This window comes from Meleagris gallopavo, chromosome 3 (assembly GCF_905368555.1).
Source record: "Meleagris gallopavo chromosome 3, MGAL_WU_HG_1.1, whole genome shotgun sequence".
In the NCBI taxonomy this organism is placed as follows: Eukaryota; Metazoa; Chordata; class Aves; order Galliformes; family Phasianidae; genus Meleagris; species Meleagris gallopavo.
In genome coordinates this window covers 34,789,433-34,814,151 of record NC_139406.1, presented here as the reverse complement: position 1 = coordinate 34,814,151, position 24,719 = coordinate 34,789,433, and the positions used below count along the sequence as shown (strand labels likewise).

The window sequence follows — 24,719 nt, the reverse complement described above, 5'->3', positions numbered from 1 at the left end:
CATTGATTTGTAATTTGGAAGGTTTCCTTATGAGTTTAAGCCTAGTTTTCAATCTCCAGATCAAGTAATTGAACAGAAGAGCAAAGATTAACAATTAATAAAGCTAATGTTTTGAATTTTTTTATTATTAAAATAAAATATAGCTTTAATAAAAATATTTTTAAAATACTGTCAAAGTATGATGATAGTGGATGATGTATGAAAACCAGCATTATCCAGTGTGCTACTAACACAACTTATTAGTTTTCCCAGCCAAAAACTGTAAGTTAAACTTTCAAGCTACATACAATAGCTACAGTGTTGAAGTAATTGCTATATATGTGTATTATCAGTGTTAAAAAGAGCACTAAAACCTTGGGAAGGTCTGAGATACAGATAGATAATCAAATATATTCATGTTTAGAAATGGGCAATAATGGTTATCAGATGGCCTCAATTCTGTCTTACAATAATGAAATGCGTATTTATGTGGGTCTATACTGAAAAGTGTCTTTAAAAAAAATAAAATTCCTCTTTTGTCAATCTGACATTAAAAACAAATACAGATCAGCTCATTTGCATAAAAAGAACCTTTTGAGTCCTGCAAATGATAAAAAGCAACTAGAAGAGAGCGAGTTGACACAAGTTCTTTCAAGAATTGCTTGCTTATTTCTAAGTAGCCAACCTGAGATTACCTTCCATCCTTTTTTTGGCCAAGAATAGAGATCACAAAATCATAGAGTGGTTTGGGTTGGAAGGGACTTTTAAGATCACCCAGTTCCAACCCCGTGCTGTAGGCAAGAACACCTTCCTTTAGGCCAGGTTGTTCAGAGCCCCATCTAGCCTGACCTTCAATGCTTTCAGGGAGGGGGCATGCACAACCTTTCTGGGCAACCAGTTCCAATGTCTCACCACCCTCAGAGTAAAGAATTTCTTCCTGATATCCAGTCTAGATCTCCCCTCTTTCAGTTTTAAACCATTTCTCCTCATCCTGTCCCTACATGCCCTTATAAAAAGTCCCACCCCAGCTTTCCTGTTGGCCCCCTTCAGGTCCTGGAAGGCTATTATAAATTTCCCTGGAGCCTCTCTTTAGACTGAAGAGCACCAGCCCTTCCAGCCTGACTGTAGTACTCTACTAAAGAAAGGAAGACCTGAACATTTATATAGGAGGTGGAATCAGCACACCTGTACTTCCATGTGTTACATATTTGATTGAAGTCATTTGAGGATGATTAACAAGGAACTCCATGTGGCAATTAATTTTTAAAAATTATCATTAGCACTAGAGCTATAGCTCTGTAAAAATGAAAGCTAAGAGGAGGGAGTCTCCTTGTGGATTCTTCCTCTGCACTTTTCTATTTACTCATAGAAGTACCCACTGTATGTGTCTTATTGTGCATTCAATAATGTAAAATAAAACTAATGTATATATGTTTATTCTTGCTAGGCTGAACAATCTGTTGCCATAGAGTTAGGTGATGAGAACAAATTCACCAGGATGTTGGCACTGAAGCCTTTCGACAAGCAGATCATCGAGCATAAGGATGTAAACAAAGTGGTGATTCAACTAAATACAGTTATTTTGTCTCTCAAAGCTAGAGCATCGGATCTTCTGAACTGCTTTTCTGAATTTTCAGGCATCTGGAATAAGGTTAAATACATATTTAATGAAATATGTAGCTGTATTGTGAAATCTTCTAAATACTATTGCAGGTTTCATAAGGAGACTGTGCTCTTTGGGAAGCATTAGTTGTAGTTACTGTAGGTGAATGTCTCTGGGCTGGATAAAGATTAATTTTTTTGTAACTGAACCCATTATTTAGCCCATTTATTGAGACCCAGATGGCACTGAAGCTTTTACCTCTGCAGAGACTAAGGGATATCCTCATCAATGTCTGCATTTGAATTATAGATAAATTTCAAATGCTTTAATGAGTACTGTAAAAAGAATAAGAATCAGGAGAAGCAGATCAAGTGAAACAGCTGGAGCTTAATGCTTATACTTTGAGCTCTTTTAAGAGGGATTACTTGTGTTTGCATGGTACATCAGACAGCTGAGTCTTGGATAGATTAATGCAATACCAATGCTAAGTAATAATTAAAATAAACTTTTATTTAGGATCCAGAGGAAAAAGTGAAGGAATTCATAGAGACTAAACCAACAATGGCTGAATTCCAAACTCAAATTGGATACTTTTCTGTAAGTATCATGTCTTTAATAAGAAGGAACTGTTCAAAAAATTGTAGTGAAATTAAAAATTGATCACTTGTACTTTTCTTAGCAATTAGAACTGCAAATCAGAGAACTGCCGAATCACTTTGTTCTGGAATCAGTGGATATTGCGACAGAGTCATTGAAAATAGCCCTTGTTCAGGAGTGCCACTCAAGACAAAGAACATTTGGATTAGCTTTGAATGAAAGGTCTGCCACAGACATGGATGAAATTTATTCATTCATCGAAAACCTTAGCAAGAAATTAAACAGGCCTATCCATGACCTTGATGATGTACGGGGAGCAATGGAAGCACTAAAGGAAATTCGAGAGAATGAAGTTAAAATTGACATGACAGTTGGACCTATTGAAGAATCTTATTCTGTGCTTCAGAGATACAATCTGCTTTTTCAGGATGGAAACATGGAAAGAGTTGATGGATTGGCTTATGCCTGGAAGAACCTAAAAACACAGGTATCATTGGTGTACTGTTAATTTCTCAAATAACACCTAAGCAGTTATTGTCAGATAATTTATGTTGAAATACTGGAAATTTCTGTGGTTTCTTTCTTTTTCCTTTATGCCTGTTATTTCTCTTTGTCTGCATTTAGGCACTGCAGGTTGAGGATTTGCTACTGAAGGTACAGCCAAACATGAAAACAGATTTGCTGAGAGGTGTTCAGAGATTCCAGACTGATACTGCAGAGTTTTGCAAAGACTATAATGAAAAGTAGGTGAACTGTGGTACAGTACAGTTATGCTTAATTAGTGATTGTTCAAAATGGTGCATTTAAAGGGTTAAACACATCACAGTGTCAATGCTGATATGAGAATTGATTAAAAAGAGCCAGATTTCAGAATAATACAAGGTATTCTTGCAGCCACAGATCAGATTGCACAATTGCCGTGCTAGAGTTGATTCTCAATACAGATCCAAATTTGAAGTCTTTGAGGCGTTCCAGACACAACAAAGCACTAAAGCATATATTTTAAATACGTAGGTAGTGCTTTGGAAGTTAGCAGAGATTCCAATTCCAAATGTTTCTAAGTTCACAGATTGCTCTTTACAGGAATGTTTACTTGGACTTTTTAAATTTAAATTTTGGAGTACTTGTGCTTCATTACACGCTTCCGTTCTAGCAGCTAGTGTGGCACAAAGAAGGAAAAGACCAAAATTTGGTGATCTGTTGTGATTATGTGTGATAACACACATGCTTTTTATGTGTTTTAACAAGGAAATTAATGTCAGCTACTGAGTCTGGGCATGCACTGCTTGAAGTCATGCCAGTTCCCTTTTTAAGAATATAATTTCTTGTTTTACAGAAGAGAAAGAAAATAACAAAACAAAACATTTGTAGCTTTTTTTACTGTTTTTCATATGTATTGGTAAGCTGGAGCATATATATTATGACGAAATATATTGTGTTCAGATAATACTCAGTATGTTGTGTGGGCATGCATTTTCTCTTCTGGTAACTATTGTAAAAATTTCTAGAAAAAACAACCCAAAACATTAAAAAATGTTAAATACTATCCAGTAAATTGTTGAAATCCGTGTTCTGTTGTGCTTCTTCATGAAACCTGCATGGCTGATACTTGTACTTAATTGGAATTTTTTATTTTTTTTATTCTTGTAGGGGCCCCAGTGAAGAAAATGTTCCTCCCCATGAAGCAAGTGAGAGATTACAGCTCTTTCAAGCTAAATTTGATGAACTGTGGACAAAGTATATCTCTCTTTCTAGTGGGGAAGAATTATTTGGTCTTCCTGTTACAGGTACTTTCTCAGAAAATGTAGACACCTGGTCCAATAGGCTATTTATATATATATATATATATATATATATATATGAGAATATTTTTTGTCTGGGATCTGTGTAATGAATTCAGTGCCAAATTCATCACAGCAAAAAAAAAAAAAAAAAAAAAAAAAAGGAAAAAAATATTTGCAGTAAATTTTAGTTGTATTCCTTATGAGTTAAGTAAAACAGTGTCTGTCAGCCTGCACATACATAAACAAGTGGAAAATGAAATGCACTGTTCCATGCATCCCAGGAAGGGTGTATCTGCTTAGCTCTCTTGCTTTTTCTGCCTAGAGTCAAACACATTTCCTCTCTGCTTTCCTTCATATCCAGTTTTTGGGAATATGTTGATTAAATACTTAGATTGTTCCATCACTGGATATATAATTAATTCACTAGGATTGTGCAACTTGTCTATAATATACTTATGATTCCTAATCAGACACACTTCTAGTTTTGGATGCTACCATATGAACTAAAGTGTGATAAGTACTTCAAATTGTATGTACTGAATTCAGTGTTTTCTTGTCTGAAGACAGAAATGTGACATATTTAACTAGAAAGCCTCACAGATACGATAGAAACTAAGCAAAATGTTTCAGTTGAGGGGATCTTTTTAAATATTTCTATTGCCTAACATATGTCAAGCATCTTTTTTGAAAGTAATTCCTCTCCCCCACCCTCTTCAATCTCTGCCTCTTAATTAAATAGTGCAAACTGAGATGGGGGATATTTTAGTTCTAGTATAAAACCACAATATGCTCTTTTACCTTTTTGTCTACTTTTTCAACATTGTCTCCTTCATGTAGGTACGTGCAGTATCTTCCTTGTAAGATTACATTATACAGTTGTAAGGAATGTTAATTAAAAAAACCCACCAATTTAAATAATTGCTGTGCTTTAAAATCTGGTGTCCTTACATAATGCAACTACAAAAGTTTGCCTTTATAGACACTAAAAAACTGCAAATCTGATTTCATACAACTATTAAGTATCCATTTTAGAAATATGTGGATTTTTATGTTCATGTATATAGTTGTACTTTACTTACCATTAACGATTTTCACCTTCTAAAATCTGAAACAGAGTATCCCGAACTGCACAAAATTAAACGTGAGCTTTCATTGCTTCAAAAACTTTACAGTCTTTATAATTCAGTTATTGCTAGTATCAACGGATACAATGAAATGCTTTGGAGTGATTTGAATATTGAAAAAATTAACAACGAACTTCTGGATTTTCAAAACAAGTAAGTTGCTGTTTGGTGATATACATACTGTTATTTTTTCTCACTTGGTGTTAATTATCTTGTGAGAATTATCCTGGGTGGAAGAACTATTTTGAGTTACTTTAAACTCAGGGTTGCTTAAGTGCTCAGCACAAAGGTTTTTTTTTCTACTCTGCTGGTGAAGACGCATTCAGTTTTGAACAGCCCTGGCGGCGTCTGCAAGATGTCCTTGATCCAACTCATTACTCCACTGTTCATCCAGAGGCAAAGACTCCTGAATCAACAGGATTTGGCTTGCTTTCTCTTGGACAACTTCCTTTGTATTCTGATTTCTGTCCCTAGAATATGTACAGAGTTGCTAGAAAAGAAAAGATTTTTGTTACATGCAAAAGTAGAGAATAGCTGTGAAGACCTTAAGCATCCATTCCCTCAGAACAGTCTCTCTTTTGCTATTAATGGCAATTACAAACTGTACATCGGAGACATATATGTTGAAAGCAATTATGGAATATTTTTATCATATCATCTAGCGGGAAAGAAAGATGTTATGGTTTTCTTCTAGTGAAAGATTCTAGTGGATTAACTGTTTTCAGCCTTTTGTTAGATTTACATAAGCCTTTTCTTTATCTTTTTATGCAGTGGCTCTGATCACTTTCTCAGTGAATTCTGTCAAGGCAAGTTCATACTCAAGATAAAGACCCTTCTCTTCTGCAGGTCCTTTCTTCTGGAACATGCATAGTTCAGATCAGCTTTTGATTTTGTGTTCAAAATTTAACCTGAGAGACACTTGAGTAACTTCAGGTGTATTATTCAAGAGATCAAAACCATGCTTTTTATCTCATCCCAAGTCTTTGAAAAGCATGGAAACATTTTTTTTGTGTGTGTGTATGTGTGTTCAGACTTTTTAGTTGTATTTTGTGGTATTTTGAGCATGTGACCCTTTTATCAAGGGCCATTTGTGTAGACATTGGAGGGGTGTGGTAGAGATTTTTTTCCTTTTTTGGAAAAAAAGAATGAAGTGCTTTTCAGATTCGGGGCAAAAAGAACTCAGTTTTTTTTTGTGTTTTTTGTGTTTTTTTTTCGTTTTTTTTTTCATTTTTTTCTTTTTTTTTTTTTAACAATAGTAAATATATGTATGTAAAATTTATATACTTCTGCATTTCAATAATACCTAGAAGTCTTGGTTTCATTTCAGTAGAATTCTCATCTTGTTTTCTACAGTTACTTATTTTTCATGGAGTGGCATGACTTTTTTGTTTTCTTTTACTGGAACTACTCTAGGAAGCCACTGCATGGCAACATTTTTGAAAGTTATGTGTTTCTCTTTGCTTCACGTGTCTTTTTTTTTTTTTTTTTAACCCCTTCAAGTGCTGAGCTATCTTTGGAGCAGGGAGATCACCAAGAAGCAATAAACATCTTTTATAACAGTGGTTTAACCCAGTGCTATCCTTCCTTTGGCAGGCTTGTTAGCGTATTGAATCAAGCTATTGTCTTTAATTCTGGAGAGCTTTAAACAACCCACAGAACTAACTGAGAGAGTAGTGAGATGGTATGTTGTGTTTTGAAATGAGCAGGAATACTGGAAATGCAGTTAGTTTTTTCACATAATTCTAAATATCTGCGTAGTTCTTCAGTTTAATGTTTGCTAATTCTTTTAAAAATAGTATAACAGAAAAGATTACCATAGGAAGAAGAATCTTAAAGATGACTGTGGGTGCAAATAATTCCACTTTAAATAATTTAAATAGTAATAAATAATAAATACTTTAATATAAAAAGGAAAAAAAAAATAGAAAAGGAATGTGATGAGAAACACTATTGAAACTTTACAACTATATGGAAATTTCCCTTTATCTTTTACTGTAGTATAACTTAAAGAGAATGTCAAGTAATTCTAAGAATGTAATTTAAACCTGATTAATGGAATAGGTTCTTAATGTAGTACATATTTTGTGGAACTTGTTGTTGGAAGTTATTACTGAGATCAAAACAAAGGAAAATGTTATTTGTATTTAAACGATCATCAGTTTTCATGACCAAATGAAGAGATTCATTTTCCAATTGCTAGCCTAAGAAAACCATTGTAAGAAAGTTTCTTGTTGTGTCTCAGCATAGAAATAGCCTCTCAAAGCTTTATCCACACATCTGAATATAATTTTCCATCTGCAGTACTTTTTCTCTAGCACATTTGATATTGTCTATTGTTGGATTCAAGATGGAAGAGTACAGAGATCATTGCAGTGCTATGACAGTATGTGTATTTTATCTACCTCATAGCTGCAAGCAGTGAAGAATTCACACGTGCTCCGGTGTTGTGTAACAGATCCGTTTGATTTTGAGCTGTAAAAAATGAAAAATGTCGTTGGAGGGTCTTTTTGATATGGATTGGATTTATGCTGTATCTCTTTTCTGCCACTGAAGTGTAAAAGAACTGCTGTCAGTCTTTGGTCCATATCTTTTTAGATGAAAATTGCCATAACTTGTTGGAAGTAAACGGAGCAGTGACAATTCATCATGCTAGACATTCTTCATTTTCATTTATTTTTCACATTGAAATCATTCATAGAGGAAGACTGTTCTTTAAACATCTTTCATACAAACTAGGTGTAAAATAGGACTTATTTGATTGAAACTGAAGGATTTTTTTCTGCCTACAGGCAGGTCAGTTTTGTTTTAAGGTGTACTTTATTGAAAAAAATACATGCTTCTTAATCATTTATAAAAAAAGAGTGTATTTTCAATTTTTAAATAAATTAACAATACCATAAAAGCTTAAGTTCAAGCATGAGTTTGCAGGTAAAATGATCATTCTTTAATTTAACTGAAATGGAAACCAACCCAATCTAGTGTGAGTTTTTCCTGCCTTTAGCAGTGTTTCATGCCTGCAGTCAGAAATAATCAGCTATATTTTATGTTGCCAGCTTGTAACTGGATTTTTTTTTAACTGGTCAGAAAATGGGAGTGTATTGTACTATTAAATGTTGAATTGTGGTTGTGGGGAATCAAATATTTCTTCTTTTTTGTTCTTTTTAAAGAATTCGTAAGTTACCAAAAGCTCTGAAGGAATGGCAAGCATTTCGAGACCTAAAGAAGAAAATTGATGACTTCACAGAGAGCTGTCCTCTGCTTGAAATGATGGCAAACAAGGCATGTTCAGCATAATGATTTGGAGATAACATTAATTTGAAAAACTCTATTTATGACTTTACTGTCACACTGTAAGATGCTTTCTGTAATTCTTTTTTATAGATTAAAGCAACTTTATTTATGACAAAAATCTAGCTGGGATTGGTCACAGAAAAGTAAACCAAAAAGCTTCGTAATGAGATGAGGAAAAACTGTTAATGCTTTCAGTGGAATGGAAATCAAGATTCCTTTATTTAACAGATAAAATAAAAAATATGTGATCATTCTAGTCCTAAAATAATAGTTTTTAAAAACCTTTCCTAATTCTTATGGACTCTTCTAGGCAATGATGTCTCGACACTGGGGAAGAATTGCACAAGTAACTGGACATCGCTTTGAGGTTGACTCTGAAAATTTCTCTTTGAAAAACATAACAGATGCCTCCTTGTTAAAGCATAAAGAAGATATTGAGGTATATTTACTTTTCTGTCCTTTTATCTAGTCACCTTTGTAACCTAAACAAATTTGGCATCAGAGAATTTTTTTGTAGCATGGAGTTTGGTAGCTGATATCAGCAGTGATGGTGCATTTACTTCCTTTTATCCTGGAGAAAGATGAAATGAATAGATAATATTAAACTAGTCCCACCATAGAAGGAATTCTGTTGTTTTGAGAGTAGCATGATTCTGTCACGCTTCTGTTTTAAGATCTGCTTACTTATATTTTTTTAAAATTCCTTTTAAATGTCCCAGCAGAGAGAAAAAGTGGCTGTAAGTGTAATCCTGCTAAATGCTTGAAATCCTTGGAACACAGTAGAAGTAGGATATATGGAATTAAAGGGACACAAAGTTCATTTGTATTTCAAACATATTTCTCAAGGGAGCAGAGGAATGAGGATTGTGTAATGTGCACAAAGATATTGCCACATTCATTTTATGCCATTGTCATCTTTTGCAAGGATAAATTACAGCTAAAAATAAAGAAGGAAAACCCCAACTGTTTCAATCTTCATTTTTATTGTGAATCTGTTTTCTAATCCTTCTGTAGAAGTGACCTGATTTATCTTGTTCCAATTCTAAGAGAAAAACATGAAATCAAAACCAATCCAGGCAAGAATTTAAGCCTTTTAAAAGGATCAGAGTGGCAGCCTTATATTCAAAGGAAGATTTTAAACCTGTAATGGCAGTCAGTACATTTCTGAACCTGAATCTTCAGGGTACTTCGATCTAAGTACTTCTCCTTTTTTTTTTTTTTTTTTTTTTTTTTTTGCCAATGTTACAGCATTCTTGTCCTCGCTGTCTTCAAGAAGTAGCATACATTCAAGTTGCCCACACACTCTGCTCTTGGGCTGTTTCCTGATTTTGATTGATAATGTTTATTTTCCCTAACAGCCTCAGTAGATATATTGGACTCCAAATTTTATTTTGTTCAGAGAGGCAAATTCTGCATCCAGATTTACTAATTGAATTTTCAGAAGTATAAGGTGACTGAATGTCAACGATGATGGAGTATAGCCCATATGATATTTCAGTTGCCAATAATTCTATAATATAAACCAGTGTTGTAACTTAATTATTTTGGGGTTTTCATACATATATTTTCATTAGCTAAAGCTCACTCTGAAGTCAGAATCTAGCTAATAAATTTTAATTGCTTTTACAAGTGTTTATTGTAGTATTCTTTATTTACTATTTTAATCTTACATAGGATATCTGCATCAGCGCTGTTAAAGAAAAGGATATTGAAGCAAAATTGAAGCATGTCATCAGTGAATGGAGTACCCATGCTTTCAGTTTTGGCCAGTTCAAAACACGAGGAGAACTCCTTCTGAAAGGATCGGATACATTAGAGAAAATAGCTTTGGTGGAAGACAGTCTCATGATATTGGGGTCACTCATGAGCAACAGGTACAAAAGTTAATGTATGCATATATGGTTTAAATCTAATGAAAACCAAAAGTAAACAATTATATTTGACTTTTTTTTTTTTTTAAATTCTTGTTTGTACAGGTATAACACACCATTTAAGTCCACTATACAACACTGGGTCCAGAAGTTAGGCAATACAGCTGAAATAATTGAAAACTGGATTGCTGTACAAAACCTCTGGATTTACCTTGAAGCTGTGTTTGTTGGCGGAGACATTGCAAAACAACTACCTCAGGTGTGCTGATTTATAACTATACGTGAAAGACAGTATGTTGTGACAAGAGGTTATCCACATCACAGTTCACTTACAAATGTCTTTGATAATAAAGTATTGTGAGTTGTTCACAGGCAGGCTAGTAGAAATTTTGCCAGACTGAGGTCTGTCTGGTTGAACTGCATAGAACTTAACGATACCTACAGGAACATAATTGTTTATAATTTAGGTTCAGCTGTCCTTGTCAACCTGCAATATTAGTAAATCATATGATAGATAGTGCAGGGTTCAGTACTACGTAATGCAAAACTAATTTATCGTGTCTTTCATATATGTAAGTTTGACTTTCTCTGTATTTGCAGATGATTGTAGGCTATAAGTTACATGATAAAACAATGGCAGCTCTTCTGTATGAATTCCGTGTGTCTAGGACTCAGTCCCTAAGTCCCACAAAGAGATCCTGTGAGACTTGGGCAGCTGTATGTATGGTAATCTCTCTGAACTATTGCAGTCTCTTCAAAAGACTGCTATGAATTTCCATGATGGTAGATGAGAAAGATTTAGGAAGTGCTCTGACTTCTTCCAGAAGAGAAACTCTTTAAATTTTAAAAATTGACAGATATGAGGGAGAGATAAGACATGTTTTTTTTTTTTGTTTCTTTCTTTCTTTTTTACTTCAGGAAGCCAGAAGATTTCAGAACATTGATAAATCATGGCAGAAAATTATGCAGAAAGCTCATGAAACATCAAACGTAATACAGTGCTGTGTTGGAGATGAGACTTTGGCACAGCTATTGCCACATTTGCTGGAGCAATTGGAAATCTGTCAGAAATCACTGACTGGTTACTTGGAGAAAAAGCGGTTAAAATTTCCAAGATTTTTTTTTGTGTCTGATCCTGCTCTTCTGGAAATCCTTGGTCAAGCATCTGATTCCCACACTATTCAGGTACAAGTAAGAAAGCAGTAGTGCTCTTATGGTCAATATTAGTAAGTGGTGACTTTTGTTATTTAGTCAAGTGAATTTTTTTTCACCTGTGGAAAATCTGCAAAACCTTCTAATACATAATTTAAAGGCAGAATAAAAATACCATATCAGATCAGTTTGTGGAGCTTTTTATTTTCTGGTTCTATTGCAGGCACATTTATTAAGTTTGTTTGACAATGTTAACCGGGTTGGATTTCATGAAAAAAACTATGACCAGATTTTATTGTTTGAATCTCAAGAAGGAGAACGGGTCAATATTATTGAACCAGTTATAGCTCAGGTAATGGCAGTATATATTGCACTTTTTCATGACTTGATTTAGAATAGATTTATGTTGTAATGGCAAACAGTGTTGCATCATATTACTATTTGCCTACCTGAATGAAAACCTTCCAGTGTGAACAGCGTGATCAAGGCCGAAAAGGACAGGACAGTTGTGTCATTCTGTAACAATTACTTTAGCTGTTTTTTCTGCAACACTGATATGAAGTACCAAATCCATCACGCATAAGAGCATGCAGAAAGGCAGTGGAGCAGGGAAAGAGGAATCTTTTAGATTAGAGAATAACAAAAAATAACAAAGAGAATGGTAAAGAGGGAAATGGGAGTTTGAAGGACTGGGGGTGGGGAAAAAAGTCACGCAGGTCTTTTCTTCCTTGTAAATTATTCATAAACTAATTCTTTAAAAATACTTTCTTCTTTATTATTTCAGGGCAATGTGGAAATCTGGTTGGGTCAGCTGCTGAATGGGATTCGGAAAACAATCCACACTATCATTAGAGAGGCATCAGTAGCCATTAGCGACTCAGGTTTTAAGCTGTATGACTTTCAGGCAATGTTTCCTGCACAAATAGGACTTCTGGGAATTCAAATGATCTGGACCAGAGATGCAGAGAATGCATTGAACTGTACCAAAACAGACAAAAAGGTAGCATTTAATGAATCTCTGGGGATTAATTAAAGATTGTTATTTGGATCAGTACATATTGTGAAAAGTTACAAGTAATTTACAGCAAAAAGCACAAAATACTAATTAAGTAACCAGAATAACAAATAAACTAACGGGAAAGCAAATGATAAAATGCGTTACAAGGTCACACCTCCTCACAGATTGCCCTGTATATTCCTTAAAATTGTTTCTAATTTTGTGATTTTCTCTATCGTTCTGTCAGCACAGTCAAACTGAGAAGCGATTATTTGGGAATACGGTGAATCTCACGCTATTACTTTCCCCAGGACAGATTTGGAAAGAAATAAGAAATAATTGTACTTCATCAGCTTTTGTCTAGTGTAAAGTGACTTAGAATTTTCAGTTTGTGAGCTGTTTTTTTACAGGGAAAGGAAGGAATGGAAACTGTTTTACGAGCTGCTGTTTTAATCTCAATTGCTCAGAGAAGCTACTATTAACACCAAGGGTTATTAATTTAATAACACTGAATCTATGAAGTGGGAAGGAAGGAATATAAATGAAAAAGTTGGAAATAACTGTTAATCAGGAATATACAATGAAGTGGGTCTGAGAATTAAAAGCACCATCCTGAAGTAAAGGAAAAGTGAGGAGAAAGGTGCTATGCTGTACTTTCATAGTTAATTAAAACAAAGACTCTAGACTGTGGAAATGACCATTTAGTGCTGCCTTTTCTTGTATGAAATTTAAAAAGGGCACAGACCTGCTTTTAGTCCACTCCATTTCATATACTAACTAGACTCAGATTCTTTTTCATTTCCTGGAAAACAGTATTTGTTGTCTGGGGCAATCTCTCTATGTGTGTTTGGAGGGCAGGGAGATTGTTTAGCTCCATTAGTTTTGAGGTGGTTTTAGCAGCTTATTCTCATATATAATATGAGAATATATTCACAGGAAGCTAGTGTAATCCTTCTCTCACATATTTATAACAGGAATAAATATGAGCTGCTCTTTCTGACACCTTAGCACTTTGTGATTTTTTGTGTACCAGGAAAATCACTGACAGAAACTGATGGTGTTTACCTAAGTCACTGTTATGTAGTTATTTTTTATTTTTTAGATTTTGTAACAGAATCTGGTGCCACATAAGAAATTATTATTTCAGCATTAGCGTTGAAGATTACAGTACATTTTTTATCTTCTCTGGTTAGAAGATGGGATAGATCTCTAAGTTCCTGTTCACCTCCGAAGATACTGTTTGGGTGGATGTGCAATACCAACAAAAGGTTGATGGTTCTGAAAATATACAGGGATGCAATCAGCTGAAGAAGTGTCCAATCTAGGAATCAAATCGTATGTGACATGTTCACCCAGAAGCATAACCATATTGCACTTTGTTGGGCTATGACTATATATTTGGATATATGACTATATATATATGCAGCCCACATATTCAGAATTAGGATTCCAAACCTAATAAATACAAAGCAAAACAGACATTTCATGGGATCAAGGTGTTTGCAGATGTTTTTTTTTCTAAACATTGGGAAAGCAAATTGTGTTTATGTTAATATGACTGTTCTTGCTGTGTAAGGTAATGCACGCAACAAATCAGAAGTTTTTGGAACTTCTAAATGATTTGATTGACATGACTACACACAGTCTAACAAGAATGGAACGCACAAAATATGAAACTTTAATTACTATTCATGTACACCAGAAGGATATCTTTGATGATTTGGTAAGTTTCTGAAACCCATAAGAGACTTTCTGTATGCAAGCTTTTGCACCTACAGCTTATAAACAAATCTTACAATGTGATCTTTGTGAGTAGCTCTGACATTAGTGCTGTGATATTCTATTCTATTCAGTTTCATTTCATAGAGATGTCACACAAAGATAAGGATGAAGTATAAATAGATAAATTCATGGATTAAGACTTAGCGCTCTTCTGGTTTTTAAGTGGTTGTTGATTCTCCTGCACAGATTCATTGTTAGGATTAATATTTCTGAATTAAGATATTCTCTTAAATTGAAAATTTATTAAATTATTTAAGTGAAATGTAAGAAGAAAAAGCATGCCCTTAGCAATTCTATCAATTGTGTGATTTCCAACCTGAGCTCTGTGTTGATCTAAGGTGACAGTTATTTAAAGATTAAAGCAGTGAGGTTCTGCATGTTTGAAAAAGATAGCAACGATACCCAGAATAGATGTTTTGATGTTTTTTTTTGTTTTGTTTTATAACTGAATTGCATTTAGATAAGTTTTCTGAAAATATGAAACTACAGTCATAAAAATGGGAGTAAAATAACTTTTGAAAAGTCTGCATGTTGCAAAGGTCTGTAATTCCATACAGCACTGTTTGATTTATGCATATATATTGTACAGAAAAATAAGAAATGCATGTGTAGAGAGAAAATCATAAAGAAAAAGTAAAAGTTAGAAAGAAAACTGCCAACTTCTAAGTTAAGTGTGGAATTTTATTCTCTCATCATAATTTTGATGCATTTTCATCATTATTTTCTTAATTGGGCATTTCATTATGAATGAATTTAATGCTGTATTGTGATGAAATTACAAATTGAAATAACAGAAAATGGGATAATTTTCAAGGGCTTGTGTATAAAATAGAAAAAATCAGGAACAAGCCCAAAACTGGGGAATGGACTGGTTCATCCCTCCTATCAAAACATTCTATTTCTTGCTAAGCATGTTTTTTTGTTGTTGTTGTTTTTTGTTTGTTTGTGTGTGTGTGTGTGTGTGTGTGTGTGTGATTGTGAGAAAGCAAGCAAAGTGGTTGAGAATTTGGAACGTTTTCTTTATCTTAAAGTCTTTCTGTTGTCCCAACAACCAGGGCCACACATTCCTCTGGGGGCTAGCGGTTTGAGATCATGTGTCAAAAAAAAAATAGAATGGCCTGGGTTGAAAAGGACCACAATGCTCATCCAGTTCCAACCCCCTGCTATGTGCAGGGTCACCAACCACCAGACCAGGCTGCCCAGAGCCACATCCAGCCTGGCCTTGAATGCCTCCAGGGATGGGGCATCCACAGCCTCCTTGGGCAACCTGTTCCAGTGTCACCACCCTCTGTGAAAGACTTCCTCCTAATATCTAACCTAAACCTCTTCTGTCTCAGTTTAAAACCCATCCCCCTTGTCCTATCACTATCCACCCATGTAAACAGCTGTTCCTTCTTCTGTTGATATGCTCCCTTCAAGTACTGGAAGGCCAAAATGAGGTCTCCCTGGAGCCTTTTCTTCTCCAAGCTAAACAAGCCCAGCTCCCTCAGCTTGTCTTTCTAGGGGAGGTGCTTTAGCCCTCTGATCATCCTCATGGCCCTCCTCATGACCCTCTCCAAGAGCTGCATATCTTTCTATCTTTCTTGTATCGGGGTCCCAGGCCTGGACGCAGTACTCCAGATGGGGCTTCACATAATGAAACATCTATTAATTTGCTACAGCTCTGAACACGTGTGGTAACTTTGTCCTGAAAAATACTAAACAGGTGCACAGACGTATACAGCTCATTCCTTCTTTGTCCAACATTTAAAATTTTATGAGTAATGGAACCGTACAGTATAATCACTATTGCTAAATAGTTATTTTGATTAGGCTCCCTGTTATTGTTCTTTGATGTCTTTTTAAGACATAATCAATAATTTCTAAACAAAATTCAAAGGAAAATCAAAGTGCTTGGAAGGATCAGAAATGATGAAACTAAGTTATAAAGGGGTTTGAAAAGAACAATGTGTGTCTTGAATCCTGACTAATTCTATGCTCATTCTTTCACCTCTTGAATTTATGGTTAGCAGATGTTTCTTCTGTACGGAGAACAGAATTTAAGATGAATTTATTATATTGTTTGACTTCTGTATTAATGTTATTTCTCTTGCATCATAGGTCCGTATGAACATTAAATCTCCATCTGATTTTGAATGGCAAAAGCAATCTCGGTTTTATTTTCTTGAAGACTTGGATAAATGTGTTATCCAAATCACGGATGTAGAGTTCACCTACTGCAATGAATACTTAGGATGTACAGACAGACTCGTTATAACTCCTTTAACTGACAGGTTATTATAAAAAGATTACAATGCCTAGTACTTGGAGCCTTACTTGTTTCCTTTAACTTTCTTGTGAGTTGGAGCTCTTAGTCTGATTTGCAATACTGTGCTGCAGTATTGATGCTGAACAGCAGAGGCCAGTGCTCATATATAATTTAGTTAGGGAAAGCAGGCACCCCATGGAGAGGTCCTGACTTTTCTTTTGAGTGTTTGCTTAGGCTATCTATGCTGAAGTAGGTATTGAAAACTTACCTGTGTTCAAGGTGAATATAGGTGAACATAATACCGATCACTAAAGGAGAGTGGATCTGCAGTGTGTTGCTGCTTTCAGTCAATTAATAGTTGAATGTGAATTTGGGATTATGGCAAATAATTAATTTGAAGTTATTCTAGGGAGAAATCAGTAACTCAGGAAATTGCATCAAACAGCCAGTAGAGATATAAATTTAAAGCAAGAAACTGAGAATGACAAAACTGCAAACATGGGGAAAAAAAAACAAAAAACAAACAAACAAAAAAACAAAAACAAAAAAACCCCAACACTTTTAAATAAAATTTAAGGACAAATTCTTATTACTGGAGAATTATACAGTACAGTACAAACTCCATTATGTACATATTTTTCTGAAGTATTTGATAGTGCTTCACCATGGCAAGAAGCAGTTGTATTTGTGATGCCAAAGCTTGTTCTTTTAAGTGTAGATAGGAATGTCAAAATACTGTGTGTGTTTAGTTGTTTGTTATGTGAAGAATAGCTGCATACTGCTAAATTGATGCAGAATTGCCTCTGTGCTCTGTACTACAAGATTTTATTTACAAGTGATATTTTGGATTTTTGCCAATTTCTGAAACAAAATTTTGTCCAGTAAGCTGCTTAGAGAACTAAAATCATTTACTTGGATACCAGGCTTTTAAAATAAAACACACATCTGCCAAATTCTGTATATATACACTAAAAATTCACTTGATTTCTGAAGAGAATGAGTCTTTTAAGTGAGCTTAAGCTATAATAAGTAAATCCCAGAGTTGTCTGGGGTTACCTGCAAGATCCAAGCAGAGCTGCAGAGATTGGTAGCTATCTACTGAAAGAGTGTTTGAAGCAGGGATATTTTCTAGTGTTGGCGTGGGAAACTTTACGCATTGCGTGAAAACAGAATTTATTCCCCTCAGAAAATTTTTCCACTTTAATACCACTATATGGACTTACATGGGTTTATGATAATTTTCAGGCAGTGACATTTAAGCTTTGCACTAGTCACCTTGGAATCAAGTGCTGTTTGACTAATGATCTTGTGTTCAGAAACATTCCTGAATCACATGATAAATATACATTTGCTATCTTGCACGACTGAAATTGAGTGCTCCTAAACATCATGTCAGACACAGACCATAACATGGCAATTACCAAAAAGAAATGCAAGTGCTCTTTCTCAGGATTTGTACTATTCATGGACTTACCACAGTTTCAGTAGCAGAACAGTTAGGAATTATATTTTTTTCAGTTAACTGAGCATCTGTTAACTGTTTACTGGCTTATGAGGTGATAAAGCTTTATTACTGCTATTATGTTAGAATGAGCACTGTATTATTTTATAGGAAATGATACTGGTACCATTTGTCTCTTCCCAGATTTATCATAAAGCTATTGAGTATCACAGTGCTAACATTGTTGGACATAGGCTTACTGGAATTTTAGAGCTATAGGTTAGAACAGCAGTCATACTTCCCCATTTAGTAGTCTCCATACTATTTGGGGAGGCTGTGATCTAAGCCTGGAGATGTCAACACAGGATTTACTGCAGGGAAGCACACTCATTTCCCCTTTCCCCCTTTCCTCAGCCCTATATAATACAAGTGTTGTGGTTACATTAATGGACTTCAAGTAATTAAGAGTAGAAAAGGATTTATAGAAGTCTTTATTCTTTTCCTAGATGTTACATCACTCTGGCACAGGCCCTAGGCATGAGTATGGGTGGTGCACCTGCAGGACCTGCAGGGACAGGGAAAACAGAGACAACTAAAGATATGGGCAAATGCCTGGGAAAGTATGTTGTTGTTTTCAATTGTTCAGATCAAATGGACTACAGAGGATTGGGTCGTATCTATAAAGGTAAGAAATAATCTGACTTGTTCATTTTAAAATCATATGTTTCTGTCTCCTCACTAGTGACTTAGAAGTGATTAGTCAAATATTTCCTTCTCTATTTCCTGTTATTTCTAGATGCATATACGCTTTTTTTGATGTTTGATCGATTCTTCTTGTACTTCTTTTTTTTTTTTTTTTTTTGCCTTCACTCTTTCCAGTCTTTCTTAAATTCTTGAGGACTTCATCCTTGTTTTCTTTTCCCTTTTCATCCTTTCTACTGATTTTATTTATGCAACAATTCCTGTCATGGTTTTATGATTTTTGGTTATTGGTATTCCACATCATAATATCATGTAGTGCACTGGGAGTTAAAGTGTTAATGCTCAAGTTCCGGGTACCTGTCCAGAAGAGAAGAACTACATTCCCGAGAAGACTGTTCGCTGTGTTGTTGTCATTTCTGCTCAGGGTGAACAGATATAAGGCCTTGGTAAGTCATCTGACATGCTCTTCTTTGTCAGGCTCTCCTCCCTGCTGCTCATCCAGACTACACATCTCACCTCAGCTTTATGGTCAGGCCTATCCACCTTTCGGACACTCTCATTATATTTGACTTATTAACTTCAATTCTAATTATGTTGTATTATAGAGTGTTATCTTGCATTCTGATACCATATTTAGTAAACTAGTTTGTTCTCAGATCCTTGCCTCTATTTTTAATTATTTTGGGGTCCCATTTCCCTTTTCCGGAGGCGCGGATTCACGAAATCCATCCTCTCTCCTAGTCACGGAACTGGGCCGAACCAGCCCATAAACCGTTGACAATTCCAACCACCCTAAGGGAGAGTATTCAGCCCTCTCTTTCCCAATTCACATCAAACAAGAGAACAAATCTACAGTTCAGTGACATTGTACAAAGTAGGCAGACCAGCACAAAGTGCTGTACTGTTTTATTTCAAACTCGAGAAATTTTTTGAAACTTAGAAAATGAGACAGCAGCTAATGTGATGTTTTCATATTAAACAGAACTTGGAAGTCAGTTTTGCAAATCAAATTTGCAAAAAATTGGATCAAATGATCCATTGTTTGTGAACTCCATTATGCCTGTTTTCTTGTATGTGGTTGCAGTGGGTTATATGGACCCCAGAACAGCATCATTTTCTGTAAATGGTGGACAGTTAAATAAAAAACAGAAGGTATCATGAAAATAATTTTCACTATTGTGACATTTCCTGAAGGTTACAATATAATCTGGAGATCATTTCTATTTTTATTAAGCCAGAAATGTTGGCCAAAATGTTAATTGAAGTAACTTTTTTCTTTAGTTTTCTTTGTTAAAAGCTTAAGAGTATCCAGTTAAGGTTTTCTAATAGGGATAAAAAACACGTAAACTATTGGATTAAGATGATTTTGCATTTAATTGTGAAAATATTTTCCATTTTTCTGTCTTCCCTGTGGCCTTACTAGGTTTGTGTAAGGCTGAGTTAAATCAAGCTGACCAGTAGTCCATATTTAAAAACTGAGATAAAAGTAGTACTTGTTTTTGCTTCATTGGACTTCGTTGTTTTTTCTCCTAATCCTTTTGATTCTTTACAGACATTTTTTAGGCCTCATTAACTTGCTGATTTTCTTTAATGACAGTATCAAAAAAGAAAATGGAAATAGGCAGAACAGAGAATGAGGGAAAAATATTGATCTATTTGCCAGGTTCCTCTGATCGTGGCTCTGAAGTTTGTGTCTATCTGTGTTCTGCAGAATGTCTTTCTCAATAAGTGAACATTCAAAAACATTAGCAATGTTTACAAGAATGTGAACGTAGATAAGAAAGAATTATTCTTGCTTTGTCTGCCTCAGTCAGCCTCCATCCTCTCTCTATTCCTGTGAACCATGAGCCGGGACAGAAGTGATCAAAGATGCTGGTATATCTTAGCCTCTTTCAAGGTGAAGAAAGGCATTCATTGCCTTGAAGAAGGCTGAAACTGATCCTTTGGAGAGCGGAAGACAGAATCCCATTGTCACACAGAGATGCGGTTAAAAGTTCCCTAGAAGCTGATGACTTTTGTGTTGAGTACATTACATTATTATAGTGCTTATCCAAGGTATATACTGTGTATTTAACCAAGGCCAGATCATCGCATATGAAGATAGAAAACAGTCCCCTACTGATCAGGAGCTATGGAAAACTGCTCATTTATGTAGTGCCAAACAAATGCAGAAAGATTTCTAAGCTAGAGATTGAACTACCTGCACATACAAATACTTTCAGTATTTATAGGTCACAAATTTCTCTTGTAACTTCCAGATCCTTGAGCCAATTTTTAGTTGGATGACTTTTATTGTATATGTGAGAACTTGCAAATAGGATTATACACAGCTTTTAGTTTACCCAAATTATCTTGCTTCTTGAAAATAAACAGAAGTAGACTGGTACCAGTTTGCTTTCTGGTTGAGGATAAATATGTTAGTAGTTCGAAGCGCAGTCATTTACTGGGTCCATGCTGTACCTGCAACCATCAGTCAGGAGAAGGAATGTTAGTTTGGTTCTTCTTGAAGTGAGTTTAGCTTTGATATCACTGAGCTGTTGTCTTTTTCCTCTCTGCTCCTTTTGTGAGTTTATCTTCTTATACTTCCATATTTTTTCCCAATTCCTTGTTGATTAAGCTGTTACTGATCTCTCTACACTCAGCAATCTAACCTCTGTGTCATTGTGTTATTTCTGCCTTCTTATCCTAAGCAGTTTGGTAGCTTATCCTCTCCCAGTTCTTTTGAGGCAATAGTGACAACCGTATCTTTTTATTGTCATCTTTAAGTAAAACTGGGCACAATTTCTACATGTAAGAAAATGAGCAGTTTTAGGGCTCAAATTCCCTCATCTGCTGTTTTTCTGTGACCTGATAATTTTCCACGTAATATTGTTAAGCTAAGTAATGTTGTATAAGGTGTCCTTGTTAATCTGGATGGCTCATTTAATGGCATGCCAGTGTTAAATATGAGTTACAAGAGATCAACAGATTGGTGGTCAGATGACCATGATGCCTGTGAGTATCATATCATCAAATGGCCTGGGTTGAAAAGGACTCCATAGATCATCTAGTTTCAACCCCTCTGCTATGTACAGGGTCGCCAACTACTAGACCAGCTGCTCAGAGCTACATCCAGCCTGGCCTTGAATGCCTCCAGGGATGGGGCATCCACAGCCTCCTTGGGCAACCTGTTCCAGTGTGTCACCACCCTCTGTGAAAGACTTCCTCCTAATATCTAACCTAAACCTCCCCTGTCTCAGTTTAAGATCGTTCCCCCTTGTCCTATCACTATGCATCCGTGTAAACAGCCATTTCTCCTCCTGTTGATATGCTCCCTTCAAGTACTGGAAGGCCAAAATGAGGTCTCCCCGGAGCCTTTTCTTCTCCAAGCTAAACAAGCCCAGCTCCCTCAGCTTGTCTTTCTAGGGGAGGTGCTTCAGCCCTCTGATCATCTTTGTGGTCCTCCTCATGACCCTCTCCAAGAGCTGCATATCTTTGTATCGGGGTCCCAGGCCTGGACGCAGTACTCCAGATGGGTCCTCACAAGAGCCAAATAGAGGGGGACAATCACCTTCCTTTCCCTACTGGCCATCCTTTTTTAATGCAGTCCAGAGTGCCTCAGTCAATTTGTAAGTGGTACGTTGGCATACTTCTCAGGAAAATTGACTAGAAATGTGATAATGGATCTAGCTGAACAGAGTGATCTTTTCAGCGTTGATCAAGCTATTGTGTGTTTGGGGAAAAAAATGATCCTACTTGGGTCAGAACAACTTGGTGCAATGGAATAGGCTTGGAGAAGAGTGGCTGGAAAGTTGCATGGCGGAAAAGAATCTGGCTAGTGCTGGTCAACAGCCAAATGAACATGAGCCATCAGTACTCAGGTGACCAATGGCATCCTTGATTATATCAGAAACAGTGTGGCAAGCAGGACTAGGGAAGTGGTAGCCCTGTTGTATGTGATGCTTGTGAGACTGCATTTTGAATACTGTGTGTTTTGGGCTTCCTCACTATAAAAAGGATTTTGAGTTGTTTGAGTGCAGAGAAATAAGCCTAGTCCCTTCCCCAGATTCTGAGGAGTAACTGAGGGCATTGTTTAGTCTAGAGAAGAGGAGGCTGAGTGAAGACCTTATAGCTCTCTACAGCTACTGGAAAGGAGGTGCGGCAAGCAAGGTATCAATCACTTTTCTCAGATGATCAGTGATAAATTATAAGGAAGTGGTTGTGCCACAAGATGTTTAGATTGGACATCAGGAAGAATTTCTACACAAAGTGCGTGGTTAAGTATTGGAGTAGGCTGCCCAGGGAAGTGGTGGAGTTGTCATCCCTGTAGTTATTTAAGAGATGTGAGGACAAGGCAATAAGAGAGATGGTTTAGTGATAGGTCTTGGTAGGTCAAGGAGATGGTTGGACTTGATGATCTTAAAGATCTTTTCCAACCTAGACATTTCTATGATTTTTGAAATCATTTCTGAAGGCCAACAGTTATTTTAGGCTTATGGTTGCAGCTTGGAAGGGCCTGGCTTGGAATCACAATTTTTGGGTTGAAACATCTTTAACATATCTGATATTTCTCGAAGGATAGATGTGTTATCTCTGGGGAGGAATTGAGCTATTTTTTGGTTAATAGGAGGAGAAAGGTCAGGAGGGGAAAGATTCTTTGTTGCATGTTTGTGGAAATTCTTTCATGCAGGCTAACAAAACTGTTCTTGTGAAATATATTGCACTTTAAAGAGTACACACTGAGAAATTCTTCAGAATTTTCAAACATGTCTATGATAACCTTTATATTCCATCACCTTGTTGACTCAGAAATGAAGTTTTGTTTCCCTGTTTCTCTGTCTTCCTGTCTCTCTTTATCTGTTCACAGCCAGATAATCTAGCTGAGATATCCGGGACCCGGACTTCTACCTTTGATAGCTTTGATTTTTAAACTTGAAACACAACATAGGTTCTGATAAACTAGTGATTTGAGCTGGAATAGAGGTAATGCATCATTCTATTGAAGAGCAAAGAGGAGTTTTCAAGTTTTATATTATATCAAGTTCAATATTAAAATTGCCCAGGAACTGCAAATCAGACATACTTTATCACTACTGCAGAAAAGTGTCTGTGAATACACTTTAGGAAACCTTTCTGTAGTTGTCTGTGAATGAATATAAAAATCATGTTTGCTTAGGTTCTGTTTTTATAGAGTCAAGTAACTGCTGTGTTACCTGAGGTGCCTTTTTGTGATTTGATGGTTAATGCAATATTTAATGTAGGATTTGATCTTTATCTTAATTCAGAAGGTGAATACATTCATATGGAGCTCTGCATGGTCTGTGCTTTGGCTAGCCAGGATTCTGTTTTAGTGGAATTTGCTCTGAATTTCATCACTCCTGTGTGCTCTGCACTCTTAAAAGAGTGCCATTTCAGCGCAAAATAGAATTTATAGTTGTCATGATTAATTACTGCACTATCGCCCTATTTTTAGGTAGATGGAGTGATGTATGAGGCAGCACGTAGGATATGGACACCTGGCTTGCTGGGTCATCTGTCAGAACAGGGGTGGTTGTGGCAGGCTGCAGTTTTTGAGTGTGGGTTCTTAGTTCATGTACTAAGCAACATAGCTATGTTGTAGCATTCAGAGGTTGGGCCACCCAGCTGTGACTGGCCAGGAAAGGAATGTAACACTGCATGGCAGAGATACATTTTTAAGTCTCCCTGAGAGTACAGAAGATCGGGTGTGCCATTTCTTAGACCCACTTTGAGGACCAGGATATCTGTACTGATTTTATTCTTAAACTTAAGGAATAATCTCTCTGCTCTTGGTTTTTATATTCTACTTTTGCCCCTTTTCCGTATTTGATTAGCATATTATATTCTCTGAGTGGACAGAAATTAATGCCCATATGACAGAGCACAACAAAATTGAATTCTGTAAGCTGTTTTACAGTGGACAGTTTGCTTGCTGTGTTTTTTGCTTGGATGTTTGTGGGGTGTGTATGTATGTTTTTGTTCTTTCTTTCTATTTTTATTTTTATTTTTAAAGTGATTTTTTCTTAAACACCACCAGAATAAAATAGTTTTACTAGAACCAAATAACTCAAAGCTATTGAATACTGATATTGTCTGATTGTAAGATTTCCCAACTCCATACAGCAGATGGCATTACAGTGTTTTTTTCCTT

General features: G+C 35.9%; 1 protein-coding gene across 6 annotated transcripts in view; it reads left to right on the top strand.

Annotated features, from left to right (window-relative positions):
- Positions 1-24,719, top strand: part of LOC100549719 (dynein axonemal heavy chain 5-like) — a 150,791-nt gene that overhangs the window by 30,263 nt on the left and 95,809 nt on the right. For all 6 annotated transcript variants that reach the window (XM_085220604.1, XM_085220606.1, XM_085220605.1 and 3 more), the window contains exons 27-42: positions 1,427-1,630; positions 2,099-2,179; positions 2,262-2,666; positions 2,804-2,922; positions 3,830-3,966; positions 5,078-5,240; positions 8,255-8,366; positions 8,689-8,817; positions 10,053-10,252; positions 10,355-10,508; positions 11,168-11,434; positions 11,625-11,753; positions 12,186-12,401; positions 13,975-14,121; positions 16,281-16,453; positions 18,376-18,554. In XM_085220604.1, the coding sequence (XP_085076730.1) occupies positions 1,427-1,630; positions 2,099-2,179; positions 2,262-2,666; positions 2,804-2,922; positions 3,830-3,966; positions 5,078-5,240; positions 8,255-8,366; positions 8,689-8,817; positions 10,053-10,252; positions 10,355-10,508; positions 11,168-11,434; positions 11,625-11,753; positions 12,186-12,401; positions 13,975-14,121; positions 16,281-16,453; positions 18,376-18,554 (2,815 nt within the window). The remainder of the gene's footprint in view (positions 1-1,426; positions 1,631-2,098; positions 2,180-2,261; positions 2,667-2,803; positions 2,923-3,829; positions 3,967-5,077; positions 5,241-8,254; positions 8,367-8,688; positions 8,818-10,052; positions 10,253-10,354; positions 10,509-11,167; positions 11,435-11,624; positions 11,754-12,185; positions 12,402-13,974; positions 14,122-16,280; positions 16,454-18,375; positions 18,555-24,719) is intronic.